The sequence below is a fragment of the Macrobrachium nipponense genome, chromosome 10 (assembly GCF_015104395.2).
Source record: "Macrobrachium nipponense isolate FS-2020 chromosome 10, ASM1510439v2, whole genome shotgun sequence".
NCBI lineage: Eukaryota > Metazoa > Arthropoda > Malacostraca > Decapoda > Palaemonidae > Macrobrachium > Macrobrachium nipponense.
The window spans coordinates 56,132,102-56,147,707 of NC_087204.1; the positions used below are offsets into that span (position 1 = coordinate 56,132,102).

Below are 15,606 nucleotides of genomic sequence, written 5' to 3' on the forward strand. Positions count from 1 at the left end.
TGAAACCACACCTACAATGGTGGTTGTCCCCTCTAAAAGAGAACAAGGGAATTTCTCTGGAAGTTCCGAACCCAAGCCGAGTGGGGAGCAACACTAGGACCGAGAGAAGTGTCAGGCACCTGGAAGGCAGCACAGGTGTCCTGGCACATAAATTGCAAAGAACTTCTAGCAGTTCACTTGGCGCTAAAGTTCTTCGAACCCTTTGTGACAAACAGTGTGGTCCAAGTGAATGTGGACAACACTACCGCCCTGTCCTACATTCGGAAGCAAGGAGGAACGCACTCCGTATCTCTATACGAGATAGCAAGAGATCTGCTAATTTGGACCTCACAGAGGAACATCTCCCTCCTGACAAGATTTGTTCAGGGTACGAGAAACGTCAGGGTGGACAGACTGAGCAGGAGAAGCCAGGTCCTTCACACAGAATGGACTCTTCATTCAGAGGTGTGCAGAGTCTTTGGGATCTTTGGGCACTCCTCACGTAGATCTGTTCGCCACATTCCTTTCCAAAGGACTGGAAGTCTTTTGTTCAGTGGTGGAAGACCCAAGAGCTCTCATGGTCGACGCCTTCCTGCTAGACTGGTCTTATGTGGACGTGTACGCTTTCCCCCCTTTCAAAATCCTGGGACAAGTGTTGAGAAAGTTCGTAGCGTCCAACGGGACAAGGATGACCCTGATAGCCCCGTTTGGCCAGCACAAGATTGGTTTTGCAGAGGTACTGGATGTGGACAGTAGAATTCCCAAGATCCCTTCCAAAAAGGATGGATCTTCTCAGACAGCCACACTTCGAGAGGTTTCATCAAAACCTCCCCGCTCTCGCGCTGACTGCCTTTCGACTATCGAAAGACTTGTCAGAGCGAGGGGTTTTTCTCGCGAAGCTGCAAGCGCTACGCTAGAGCCCGCAGAGCTTCCACTAGACGAGTCTATCAGTCGAAGGGTGGGAGGTATTCAGAAGGTGGTGTAAGTCTAAGAGTTGTCCTCCTCCCGTACCTCTATAACCGAAATCGCTGATTTCCTTTTGTTCTTGTGAGAGAGGTCTCTCACTTATCTGTATCGACGATCAAAGGATACAGGAGCATGCTTTCGGCAGTCTTCAGAAACAGAGGCCTAGTGATTGCTGATAATAAAGATCTGCACGACTTGATTAGATCGTTTGAGACGACAAAATCGAAGGAACTAACTCCTCCCAGCTGGAACCTGGATGTAGTTCTCAAGTTCAGTTCTGACAGATTTGAGCCACTAACCCCATGTAGCTTCGTTCAGGGATATAACAAGGAAATGCTTGTTTCTCCTATCTTTGGCGACAGCCAAAAGAGTTGGGGAACTTCATGCCCTGGAAGATGAAGTCGGCTTTAACAGAGACTCGGCCTTCTGCCTCGTTTAGAACTCTTTTTCTAGCGAAAAATGAAAACCCATCGAATCCCTGGCCCAAGAGATTCGAGATCAAAGGCTTATCGAGTCTAGTAGGGAGAGAAATAGAAAGGTCTCTTTGCCCGGTAAGAGCCTTGAAGTTCTACTTACAAAGAAAGAAACAAATGGGAGGCTCTAGACAAAGTCTTTGGTGTTCGATTAAGGACCCCACAAAGAATCATGTATAAGAACGCATTAGCTTTCTTCATTGGAGCGTCATTACAGATGCTCACAAGTTCTGTCCTGACGACTCTTTCCGCTTTTAAGAGTAAAATAAAAGCCCATGAAGTTAGAGCAGTGGCGACGTCTCTCTCTTTTCAGAAGAATATGTCGCTAAAGAAAATTCATTTGATACGACATATTGGAGTGCAATTCGGTATTGCATCTCACTATCTTAAAGACGTTCGCGTGACCTACGAGAAATGTTTTTCTCTGGGGCCTTTTGTATCGGCGGATACGATACTGGGTACGGGAGCAAACACCAATCCTTAACTTTGTGCATACCTTCTAACCTAGATATGTTCTAGATTTCTGCTGACAAAGAGGGCTCGGTGCTGCACTGGCGGCCGGTCACTGTTGTTCAGTAAGGAACTCTTGTGATATCTTTTAGAGGAGTATTAAAATTTTTTTTTTTTTAGAATTTTTGTATGAATGCGTTTTCGTTTCGAGTTATGGGTTGTTTGTAATGAGTTCGGAGATAACTCAGAACAATTCTATATACTAACATGGTGGTTAGGATCAGGTGGTCGGGATGTTTTGTATGTCTTATAGGTGTGTTGTCATAGAAGTGGTCCAGTACCCATTGACAAAGTCCTTTCAGGCTCTGCCGAGTAAGCGGTTCATATACCCATCGACAGACCCACAAGAACTATAGCCATAGATCTAATATCTCGCTAAAGTCTTGAGGTGATGCAGACTACCGGGCTACAGCCACGAAGTCTACCACCTATCAGGTAGGAACCAAGGTTTTTCTTTTATACCTACAACAGATGTTGTTTACCTGTCTATTCCGTATTAGCTGTCTCTGACCCTCCACCAAAGGGTGCCAATCAGCTAAGTATATATCTGACAGGTAAGTTCATTGTTATGAAAAGATATATTATATACAATAAAGTGTTTCATACTACCTTACTGCAGATATATACGATTAATGGCCCACCCACCTGCCTCCCCGCAGGAGACAGGTGGAAGAGAGAAAATTATGATAGAAAACGGGAATGGTTCCTAGTCCTGCCGCCCCAGGGCAGGCAGGTAGATCACTGACCTACCGGTAGCGAGTGGCGCGAAATTTGAATTTTTTTTTTTTCTGTCGGGGACGACGGAGTCTTAGCTAAGTATATATCTGCCAGGTAAGTATGTATGAAACTTTATTGTATTATAACAATATCATATTTCATAATTATGGCTATTAGTTTCTTCATCATTTATTTTTATTGTAGAGGGTAGTGAGATAAAAGAATAATGAATGAATTTCGGCGATCACAGGGCATGTGAATGTCGCTGTCAAATTGTAAACAAAACACAACACCATCTTTTGAGGAAAGTGAACACTAAACTATTCGCTAATGGGCTAAGGGCTGTATTTTTAAACTATCACCTTCAACAAAGAAACGCTCTGTCCCCAAAATGGTATTATTGTGCTGCGAAGTGCTTCTTCATGCCAAAGGCGAAGATGATTGAAGCCTGAAAATGATTGGAAACGAAGAGGTGGTCTTGAGCTAACCTCTTCGTATATTTTTTGTGAAATTAAAAGAGAACCGCATAACTAATGTAAGTATTGGAACATATAACACATGCCAAATATTTTAGCAGTCCATATTTTTCATTACTTCAATGCATAATTTATATGGTCTTATTTACATTCTTGTAAGAGACTGTCTTTCTACTTAAAAGACCTCACGTTCCCAAGTTACTGGCTGTCGGCAGTTTATGAACTTCAGAAAGCTGTAACGATCCTCTTTCACCTCCTCTTGGCTCTTAGATTATATCATAATCAGCCCAATGTATTTTAGTTCGGCAAAACAACCATTGCAAAATAAATGATGTAAAGAACCACAGATTTATGAACTTTTCGAAACTATTTCCAACCAATCAGCTTCAAGGAATGGTGGTGACGTAATCAGTAGGTGGGCTTTAGCTGTAAAGCCAGCAGGACTTTGCAGTAGTAATTGTATTATTGCACAAAGCAGTTGTGTAAGTGATAAAGTTTATATATGTATGTATAAGTATACAGTGGTCCCCCGTATTTGCGGGGGATGCGTACCAGACCCCTTGTGAATAGTTAGAACCTGCGAATAGTTGGAACCCCTATAAAATGCTTAAAACCTCCAACTTTGTTAGTTAAAACTGAGGAAAAACCCACCAGAAATTTTTATACCTGGTTTTTTTAAGTTTTATCACAAAATGTTCATTTTATGATGAAATTGATAAATAAAATGAGGGCTTTTTGGATATTTCTCATAGAAAAATACAACGAATAGGCGAATTTTCCGCAAATAATGCGGGGAAATGTTCCCAAGAGAAATCCGCGAATGTGCTAGTCCGCGAGTCCGCGAATCCGGAGAACGCGAATACGGGGGTCCACTGTAAAGTGAGATAGAAGTAGAACAGCTGTCTGCTGATACAAAATGTTTGTGTATTATTCCAGCATACCAACCCTCCCACAGAGTTGCATTTTGTGAAAGCCTTTCGGCGATGTTTTTAAAATACCGCTTCATGATTTCATGAGCAGGGTCTTCATCGAACAAGGAAGGTGGTAGTTTCAAAATACGGCCCTAAGAGAGGTCTGATTACCCTAAATTAGGGTATTTCACTCTAAAGTGGAAGCACTGGTGTGTTTGTATACCTCTACCAGCATACCAACTGTCCCGAACAACGCCTCTTCGAAGCGGAAGATGGTAGTTTCAAAATACGGCCCTAGCATTTTCTGGCATTTATAAAGATTTACTCTTGTGCTTTTTACCTCTAGTCTCATCTGATCTCATGGGTGGCATATTGAACACATGTAAATACACAGTTGTAAAAAAAATTATCAAACTGTATTACATGTAAGTCTTTCAAGCATACTAAGAGTAAGGAATTCGTGCATGCCAAATGTCTCATTGTTTTGATTAGAAGGATTGACTTGGTAGAGGCTTTTCAAGTGGAATATTTAAAAAAATACATTTATTTTCACATTAACATAAAAAAAACATATTTGACTTAACATTTTATTTTAATTACAAGAATTCACACATTTTCTTTTCATTCCTAAGAATTATTCTCACTAAAACAAAGGAGATATGGCATAATTTTTACTGTTTTGAAGTTGTAAACAAACGTGGCGCCACCTGTTCGGCTGTGCAACGAACTAATGGCGGCTGAATCAAGCCAACCAGAGGAGTTCCCAAACCATTGAATGCCAACTTCAAGAGGTTCAACTGATAGCTTTTCTTGACAAAGTATATTAAAGCCTTATTTATTGTTTTAGCCATAGATTTCAAGGTTTTCAAAACTTAGGCTTGGCTAGATTATTGGCACTGAATAACCTTTCTCTTTGCCACCATTGGAAATTTTTTTTATTTTCATTTTATGGTTTTTTTCCTCTCTTCATGCAAGTTGTCGTAAAATGAGTATGTTGTTAAATGAGGAGTACGTACCTGTACAAGGGTGTTGAAAAATTTTTTAAATATTTTTTTATTTATCAGAGAGACAATTCTGGGATTGCTGGTAACTTTCTCATGTTAATGGTGAATGTTGTCTTCTGAGTCAGTAGGCACCTATTCATTATAAGCTCATTATATTACAGTAGGTACCTATTCATTACAAGCTCTCCATATTACACTAACAGGGCTGTTCCTCTTTTGTTCAACTTATAATACTGATCACAGAACTGCTGTAGTTCCCAAGATCTCCATGTCACTTGTAGTTCATAACCAGTATTTTGAGGCTTTCTGCAGCTTGAACCTCCTTCCACAATTGTGATCAAGGTTATATGTCAGGAATGGGTGTGTGGTGGAGGAAGAGGAACTATTTATAAAAAAATTTTCTTTTCCACACAAACTCATTACTCATATACCTAATAGTACCCTTTTCTGAATCCCCACTGATGTCATAACTATACCTACAGTGAACCTAAGGATCCAAGTGGCACAAGTGCAGTAATGGTTTCACAGGTCTTTTTGTAAGAGAACACTTCAGTGTCTAGGACTTTTGTAAAAGACCATGAATTAGGGCTGACTATTAGTGAATTGGATTGGGCTGAAAAAAATTTATTATATTTCATGGAAGATCATTTTACCTACCAATTACCTCTAATATTTATTTTTGATCCATTAGTTGTCATATCTCGAGGATTGACTGAATGAAATCCTATTCATATGATATTGAAACAAACCATGAAATGGAGTTTTTATGTCCATCTTATTTTAGATTTAAAAGTCATATATTGTTATTTTTTCTTCCAGCCTGATTATGCAAAAGCATTGTTAATGCTCCATCCCATAGAAATTGCTCGACAGCTCACGCTCTTAGAATTTGAACTCTATAGAGCAGTTAAGCCATCAGAGCTTGTCGGCACACCATGGACCAAAGAAAACAAAGAAAAACGCTCACCAAATTTGCTCAAGCTAATCCACCACACAAATAATGTAAGTGACAAGTTATTTTACTAATATGGTGTATGGTATCATGCATTTCATGTTTTGTAATGTACCATCACTAATTATTTCTTCTGTGTTTTTATATTTTATTACTGAATGCCCTCAAAATTTGGAAAATATATTTTATATGTTTTTGATGAAAAGTTGGATTAGCTACATAAAGTATCTATTTTGGCAATTATCTCAGAGGAAGTGGTTCAGCGGCTGAGTGGAATAGAAAACGTTTATTTGGTAACTGGGAGTCTATGGGTACAGCTTTTGGGTAGTATACCTAGCATTAGGAATGTATGTAATTTATTCATTATAATGATGTTATTTTGTCTTTAAATCTACTGGGTTCCTCTTGTTGAATACCCTTTCCTTCATTTCTTGTTAAATAAAGAATTAAGAGAACAAATCATTAAACCAATGCAGTCTCATTGGTCAAGTGCACTGCAGTGTTACTTCTTTTAACATAATACACATAACACTAGTCATGATCTCGTTCTGCATCTGATCTTTAATTTTCTTTCTGTATTTTATTTTTACATGTCAGGTATGTTCATGGAACATTTAGCTGTCTTTGTATGTTCCTGCGTTCATAAACCATTGTTCTACATATGCCTTCATCAGGGAAGGCTACCTTAGATATGCATGTCTTATAATTGAAGAAAAGATAATGGGGCAGTTTTCAGTAGATAAAGCATGCACCATGTTTGGGGGAACCCTTCCATTCACTGGAGGTGTTTGCCTCCCTGTTTGATTATTTTCCATACCTAAATGTTCTTTATGCAGTGTATATTATGGGAATTTTATGGGGTGTCATTTAACAGTCCTTTGTAAATTTATTTTATATAATTTTGATGGTGTAGGAAGCTGTATTTGGTATTACGATGTCATTTTATGGTTAATACTACTGATCCTCAAATATGAATTTTTATGTTTGTTTTATGGCTAAGACTGCTGTTAGGTATCTTCCCAACTCTTCAAAGTATTAGAAGACCAAGTCAAAAGAATTGTAGTGGCAGTCCCCGGTTATCGGCAGACTCTGCTAACCCTCTAACGCCGATTGGACGTATTAAACGTTAATATAAATTGTCTGTTGGGTGCCGATTGGATGTATGGTACGTCGATATAAAATAGCTTTTTTAAAAATTCGCGGAAAAATAGTGATAGGCCTACTAGGCAAAAATGTTTGAATCACGCGCCTTGGGGGATGCTGGGAGCTCATGGATCAAGGCGTTGTTTTGTTTATAATCGTTACCCTGGCGCGCAAGCACGAATTTCTTTCTTCTCGCACTAAAAAGCATCAGCGACACATCTCAGAAATTATTGTCACTCTGACATAATTTTTGCACCATTTTATATTAGCCGTTACATGGAATATTAAGGGATTTTGACGAAGGAAAAATGTATTTCTGGGGGAAGACCTGTGTTGCCCTGTGAAAAATCCCTGTAGCTCATTTTTCAAGTATAGTAAATACTTCTAGATATACCAGAGAAAAAGCTAGCATGTTATGCTGAAGTTACTACCCTCAGCGCTATCACCCCGAAGGGTGACGGTATAAGTAAAGGGGCGTTGTGGAAACCACAATACATAGGGCCTTCGTCACTTAGAAGATTCCTTCCCAAAATCCCCCTCCGTGGTGGGAGCCGCTACAATGAAACCCACCGTCAACTCCTCTCGCCACTACTACTAATACCCACGCGCTCTTCTCATTCCTGGAGTAGTCCTTTTCAGCTTGGATTAACCAGGGTAGGGAATGTAAAAGTAAAGGGTTGGGTTCACCGGGCGACACAGGTCTTCCCCCAGAAATAGATTTTTCCTTCGTCAAAATCCCTTTTCTGGACTCGACCTGTCGGCCGGTGAAAACATAACAGAGAATTATATCCAAGCTTAACAGATATGTTTCCAAAAAGGGGTTAATAAAACCCAAAGTAAGTTTAAATAGAAAATATTTACTACTAAAGTTGTATAAAAATAGAATTACTTATGAACTAATTAAGCTTAATCTACTTAAAACTATAACCATAATACAATATGAAAATATAAAATAAGACTTTGAAGTCAATTATAATGCAAGTTAAGCAAAGGACAGCTGGTATGGCCAATGTGGCACTATCAAGTAACTATTCACACTATATACAAGCTCCGGTGGCAGGATAAACAGGTCTAACCCGGCCCGGAGAAGAGGATGGTGGGGAGTACAAGCGAGTCATGTAGGTAGGCGAGAGTGAAAGGGAAAAAATAACAGAAAAAATAAAGAAAGAAATTGCCAAATTCGTGGTCATTTCGTGAACATTTGAGTCCTTTAGAAACTTGACCAGTTTCTTTACTGCTGAATCATATTGTCTAATTGTAGACTCCCTCTTATCAGATTCTATAAATAGAATGTTTAGAGGATCTGTACTTGCGTCCTTCTGAGCTGCAAATTTCATGAAGTCCATAAAGTTAGGGCATTCTGAATTCTTGAGGAAGCTGACACAGTCTGAGTTTGTACCACATGTGTCAGCTATGGGGCCGGTATCAGCTGGGGATTGAGTTTCAATATTATAAGAAGTGGATGCCAGTTGGGGGCTATCAGAGCTATTTTTCCTTTGAAGGATCTTAGCTTGTGTAGCACTTTCAACAGAAGGTTCACTGGCAGAAAGAGATAAATCCTCTGCCAGTTGTTCCAATCCAGGGACATTGCATCGGTTGTGAAAGCTCGAATGTCTAGGTTGGGAGCCACATAACAGGGTAGTTTGTGATTGGCTTCCGTGGCAAATAGGTCCACCTGAAGGTCTGGGATCTGATCTGCAACCCAATTGAACGATATGTTGTCCAGGGACCATTCTGATTCCAGCGGAGTTGTCCTGGACAGGGAGTCCGCGATAACATTTCTCCCTCCTCTCCAGATGAACTGCTGACAGATGCCAATGATTTCTTTCCGCCAACAATAATATTGCTATTAATACATGGTTCAATTTGTTGGACCTGGACCCTCTTCTGTTTATGCAGTGTACCACTATGAGACTGTCCGAAACTATCCGTATGTGGATCTTCTTGGTCGGAGACAGACGTTTCAGGGTCAAGAAGACTGCCATTGCTTCCAGGATGTTGATATGGAACTGGCGGAATGTTTCTGACAATGTTCCTTGGACTTTTTTGTGTGGCGAATATCCTCCCCAACCGCTCAGAGATGCGTCTGTGTGGATGGTTAGTGATGGCGGAGGGAACTGCAGAGGTACTGACTTGGACAGGTTCCAACGTTCCGTCCAAGGACGGAGCCTCTTTTAGAATAGGTGGGATTACCGAAACCTTGTCTCCGAGTTTGTTGTTGGCTCTTGTTCTCCAGACTTGATTGATGTCCTTCAATCTGGCTTTTGGCAGGACGTCTGTAACTGACGCGAACTGAAGCGAGCCTAGGATCCTCTCTTGGGCTCGCCGAGAAGCTCATTTGTTCTTGAGAAAGTGCTTTGTAGCCTTTGCTATTTCTTTGGCCTTCTTGGGCAGGAGAGATAGCTCGTGCTTGTTCAGGTCCCATTGGATTCCCAGCCATTGGAAGCGGAAAGCCGGGGTCAACCTGGATTTGACCTTATTTACTTGGAACCCTAGGAATTCCAGGAATGCAGCACCTTGGATGTTGACTCGCTGGTTGCCAAAATCAGCCAGTCGTCTAGGTAGGCTACTAGCAAAATGCCTTTCTTTCTTAGTTCCTGAACTATCATTTCTCCTAGGCGCAATGTTGAGTCTGAAGGGCATGAGTAGGCTTGTTTGCCTAGCTTGAAGACCAGATACGGGGAAAAGTTCCTGGCTATTGGAACGTGATAGTATGCATCTGTAAGATCTATAAAGGTGGTGACGGCCCCACGGAAGTAAGGTCCGTACCTGCAAGATCGTCAGCATGTGGAACTTGTCGCAGTAAATGTAAGAGTTGAGATGAGACAAGTCTAGAATCACTCTCTTCTTGTCCGAGTCCTTCTTTGGGACGCTGAACAATCGTCCTTGGAATCTCAGGCTCTTCACCTTCTTTATGGCCCTTTTTTGGAGGAGATCTTTGGTGTAGTTCATAAGATCCGCCATGGTTTTTTTATAGAAACTGACTGGATGAGGAGGGCCCTTCTCCCATTTCCAGCCTAGGCCTTTCGAGAAACCTAGGCTTTTCGAGACTATGCTGTGGGCCCATGGACTGAAGGTCCATCGGTCCCGGAATAGATATAGCCTCCCCCCTACCTGAGCTTTCTCACGGGTTGGCAGCAGGTCTGGTGCCTCTACCTCCCCTGAAGCCTCTACCCCTTGAACCGGTTCGCAACTGTGAGCCGCCTCTGGCTCGGCTACATCCAGCATGCCTGCTGTATGAGCGAAAGAGATCTTTCGCTTCATAGGCTGGGTTGAAGGCTGTGGATGATACTACTGCCGTCGAGGTAGAGGGTTGAGGAGCTGTGGGAATCTGCACTAGAACAAACTGTTGGGTTAGGTGCCTTAGATGTAGAAGGCTTACCAACCTGTGACACTGGCACTGCCTGCATGAATGTTTGCGGTCGGGCCGTCTGGTAGGGGTTATACCTCCTCGCCTTCTTTTTGGTCTTGCCCAGCTGTGCGGGCCCTTCAAACTGGTGTTTGAAAGGGAGACCCCAGCGGATTGTTAGGCTCTGTTTGGCCCTGGCTGCCTCGTGGAGAATACTGTTAACCTCTTCCTTAGGGAAGAAGTTATCTCCCCAAATCGATGACCTTATGAGCCTGTTAGGCTCATGTTTAATTGAGGCTCTTGCCAGTACGTGCTTCCTACAAGCCCTCCTGGCTACAGCGAAGTCGTACAGATCTGCCTGGAAAGTCTGCAGCAGCGCTTTCGTCAGGACTCTGAAGACTTGCTCCTCTTCGTATGTAGAGGCTACCAGCTCCGCCACTGTGACAGAGTTGATGGATCTAGCCAGTCTGTTCCTAGCCTCGAACTCCGCCTTCACCAAGTGATCCGGAATTCTCGGCAGTTTTTCATAGAAAAGGTCGGAGGCACAATACGGGTCCAGCTTACCAGTGGTAAACGTGGCCGGAGCATCCGCCCAAAAGTCCATTCCGGTGGGTAGCAAGAGGGAGGTAGCCTCTGTCTCCCTTAGCACTGGCATTGGCTTGTCCTCTGTTGCCGCTTGCAGCGTTAACTCCGCCACCTTGGAAGTACAAGGTGACAGAATTCCATCTGCGGTCACGAAAATGGTATACATGCCCTTGTGAGGCGGCAACCTTGTGTTGACGCAGCCCCAATCAGTGAGGGAGCGGACCCAAGCTGCTTGGGCCTGCTCCCTAGGAAAGATGACCGTTTCCTTAGGGATTTTATTGACCCTAACCAGCGCATGTTTGGCCAACCTTACGAATCCAGGGAAGGGAAACTGGAGCCCGGGCGGGAAGAGTTCAAAATCTTCGATTGGTCGGGTTCTGCATCCTTCGATCGTCGGCTTTCCGTCCGAAAATGGAGCATGCAGAGCCAGTCTCCACGGGTTCTCTTTGTCAAACGCTGGCAGCTTAGATGCGTCCGGCACCATCGTAGACAGGCCCGGAGCTCCGGAGTGGAGAAGTCCGGTAAGCATATCCCCAAGCGGTTTGATTCTTTCCGTCAGTGATGAGAAAGCTTGGCCAGAGGTGTCCGGGGCCGAGGCGAGACGTGCAGCCTTGAGCCTCTGGTCAATGACTCCACTAACCTTCGACAGTAGAAGGTTAGTGAAAGCTTCTGGGTCAAATGTTTGCTCCACCGCCTTAGGAACAGACGGTGTTGTCTCTGTCCCCATAGTAGGGGAAGGATTCCTGGCAGCAGGCGATGGGCCGGAGGATGTCGACGGCTGGGGGGCCGAGGACAACTCCTTCGCCGCTGGCAGAGCTGGTCTGGAGACCTTCTTTAAAGTCTTAGGTCGGACAGACATTACTTTAGGGGCGACAGAAAACGCTCCTATTTGTCTAGGAGAGGGCCTTGAGAAGCCCCGAAAGGAAGAGGAAGAAGAAGGAGTAGGGCTAACGATGAGACTCGTCTCACTTACCTCCTCACCTACCTGATCGTCTGTGAACATGGGTTCTGTATTGGTGTTCATGGCCGCCACCTCCTCCATTAAGTCCTCCTGCTCCTCAGGTCCTGGCATCGTTGCGACTCGAATGGCCTCGATGAGGGGTTCAGCGATGTCAGCTGGAACTGCCGTTGTTGCTGTGGCTCTCGAAAAAAGCAGGGAGCACAGCCTAGCATCCAGCACGTATGGTTGGCCCTTCGGCGCTTTCTTACCGAACCCCGCGACCCACTTCCGGAGAGCTACCCTCACCCCGTGGTAGGAGGCCAGATCCGCCTGTTAAGAGAAACTCGAGTTAGTGTTTCGTCTGGAAGGAAGGATTATATTAAACTGCTAATTCAATATATAAAACCATATTGGGCATGTAACACCTATCATCTAAAGCATCACCAACCTGCTCATTAGACATGATCGACACCAGGTCGTAACATACGGTGCAAGCGTCCGGGTGCCAGACCACGCAGTTGTCCAATTGCGCTGAGCAGTTGGCGTGGGACCGGCAAACTACATGGCCATACGAGTTACTCAGCGAAGCGTGGCAACCCTCCGACTGACAACAGACCATCTGTAATGGAATATGTTTATGAGCCCCGAACTTCGGTAACGGAGATAACTCCGGAGAGTGCATGCGTCTTATTTTAGTAGATTAAAATTAAATCTCTAAATGATAAAGTATCTATAAAGAATAAAGTACCCTTTTTTCTTTTCGTTTGTATGGCCTAGTCTCATTCCCGTCCTTGGCGAATGTTCAGGTTCGTTATCGTAAAAACTGCCGTCCGCTTATGCCGGAAGGGTAGGACGAATCCTTCTTTCCTTCCATATTTAATTTTGTTCGGCATGGACGGCGGAGACAGATGGCTACGTATACCGTAGACAAACCTGGTTAATTCTCCTTCCTTGCCGGAGCTTGGAAAGGGATGAAATTGAGCTTCGGCCATACTAAATTTAGTAATTGAACAGCGAGTGCGAAGTAAATCCACTCAACCGGTCCCTTACGAGACCGGAGCTGTGAGTAGAACTATCCCCGGAGCTCCGCCTTGGAAACGAATCGGTTCCCTGTTCCCTGAATATGCCGGAAGGAGCGGGGGTTTGAAGCCATGGGCCAGAGGGAACATTCCTCTGGCTCTGTTAGCTATTATAGTAGGAGGGTTGTTTCCTCCTCTACCCCAACCCTTACCGGAGCGGCAGATACAGAGAGAGAGACGTTTAACCACGGAGTTGCTTTTATGCAACGTCCGGCGTAACCCGAACAACTGATGTGGTGGTAGACCACAGAGTCGCCGGAGCTACATCACGGAGCGTCATGTGTCAAGTCTACATGGATAACAATAACCCTTCCTCCCTCCCCTCCTTCTAGGAGGAGGGAAAGGAGAGGGGGTTAGTGTGCATGGTCGGTTGTGATCACCTGGCTCCCACCCAATCAGAGGTGGACCTAAATCTAGGCTACATAGCCTGCCTCTCCTTCGGAGACTTGCTGACTGGCCGTGGCTCGTCGCGATTGATAATGGTCACACCCGATCAGGAGGCTATGCCAGGTAGGCCAGGCGTGTCAGACTGGTCATACAGTGAATAATAATACAACAGTACAAAATTCACATAAGGAGGCTTCGTGGAAGAGTTGCCCGAGAAATAGGTAAGGAAAGGGGGAAACGGTATCCCCATTTTGGGCCGTTATAGGTGCTCCAGCTCACCACCGTACTAGGCAAGGTAGGCCTATGGCCACCCTTGACCAACCAAGAAGGAAAATGTTCCTCGACCAGACCTACTAGGACGAATTCTTCGACCTAGACCGGCAGGGCGGGAATAAACTCTACTTAACCTACTAGACTAACTTATCAGTCTAGACCTGCCAGAAGATAAGTCCAACTATGTACGAGGTGTTAGGAGGGGACACCTAGGCTACTTGCCAAGCCTAGCCTAGGCTAGATTGGCCTTGAGGGAGAGGAATAGGGGGGGAGGGGCAACTCGACCACCTCTAAATCATGAATAACACATAATAAATCTAGAATAGCACTAATTACAGTATAACTGTACTCGAAATAGGGACTGACGCCTGTCCCCGATGCGCTCTCATGGGTGAATTTTTTGCTAAAGTGTACGTTAGATAACTACTCTTTATATCGAATGAATTCACGGCCGGGACAGGTGCCATTCCCAACTTAGATTAATATTCATTTAAACTTATAACATATTTTATATCTTCAATAGATTAGTGTGTGAAATTCACTCGCGCTGCACCGACTACCCGAAATGGCGGCTCAGCTAGCGGCACCCACAACACATCTTTGAGGGGCCGAGGCAATAAAAATATAACATTCTCGACTAAATGCTATACGGAAACACAAATTGGGGTACTCAACTTAGAAGCAGAAGAACCTTGTGATGCCATCTTAGTAGAGAATACGGGGAAAATCCTGGAGCAGCGATAAAGCGTGGATCACACACAATCTCTAGTACAGGGATGAGAAGAGCGCGTGGGTAATAGTGGTAGTGGCGAGAGGAGTTGACGGTGGGTTTCGTTGTAGCGGCTCCCACCGCGGAGGGGGATTTTGGGAAGGAATCTTATAAGTGGCGAAGGCCCTGTGTATTGTGGTTTCCACAACGCCCCTTTACTTATACTGACACCCTTCGGGATGATCGCGCTGAGGGTAGTAACTTCAGCATAACATGCTAGCTTTTTCTCTGGTATCTAGAAGTATTTATACTTGAAAAATGAGCTACAGGGATTTTTCACCGGCCGACACAGGTCAAGCCAAGAAATATATGAAAATGTGCACAATTTCATGTAGAATACAACAAAAAACAACTCATGGTTGTAGCTTTTATCAGTTTTGAAATATTTTCATATAAATAAAGGTAAGTGCCAAAATTTCAACCTTTGGTCAACTTTTACTCTACCGAAAAGGTCGAAAAACGCAATTGTGAGCTAAAACTCTTATATTCTAGTAATATTCAATCATTTACCGTCATTTTGCAACAAATTGGAAGTTTCTAGCACAATATTTCAATTTATGGTGAATTTATGAAAAAAACTTTTTCCTTACGTCCGCGCAGTAACTCTTCCGAAAAAGTCATAAATTATTTTGTCCGATTGTCGTAATGTTTACACCATTTTAACCCTTTAACGCCGAAGGAGTACGTACAATAAAAATCGTCTCCCGTATGCCGAGGGGGTCTCGGAGTGAGCGCTGAAGTGGAAAAAATTATTTTTTTCAAAAAATCACAGCGCGCATAGTTTTCAAGATTAAGAGTTCATTTTTGGCTCCTTTTTTTGTCATTGCCTGAAGTTTAGTATGCAACCATCAGAAATGAAAAAAATATCATTGTCATATATAAATAATGCGATATATGATAGCACGAAAACAAAAGTTCGTATATAATTGTATTCAAATCTCGTTGTGAGCAAAACGGTTAAAGCTAACAAGTTAATTTTGTTTTCGTTGTATTGTACACTAAATTGCAATCATTTTGGTATATAACACATTGTAAAACGATCAAAGCAACACAGAGAAAATATTATTACAAAATGATGCATGAATTTGGAATG

At 43.3% G+C, this 15,606-nt stretch overlaps 1 protein-coding gene across 1 annotated transcript in view; it reads left to right on the forward strand.

The window, feature by feature from the left end:
- Positions 1-15,606, forward strand: part of LOC135223630 (son of sevenless homolog 2-like) — a 547,573-nt gene that overhangs the window by 272,462 nt on the left and 259,505 nt on the right. Inside the window, 1 exon segment of the mRNA XM_064262244.1 lies at positions 5,856-6,038. Within this exon segment, the coding sequence (XP_064118314.1) occupies positions 5,856-6,038 (183 nt within the window).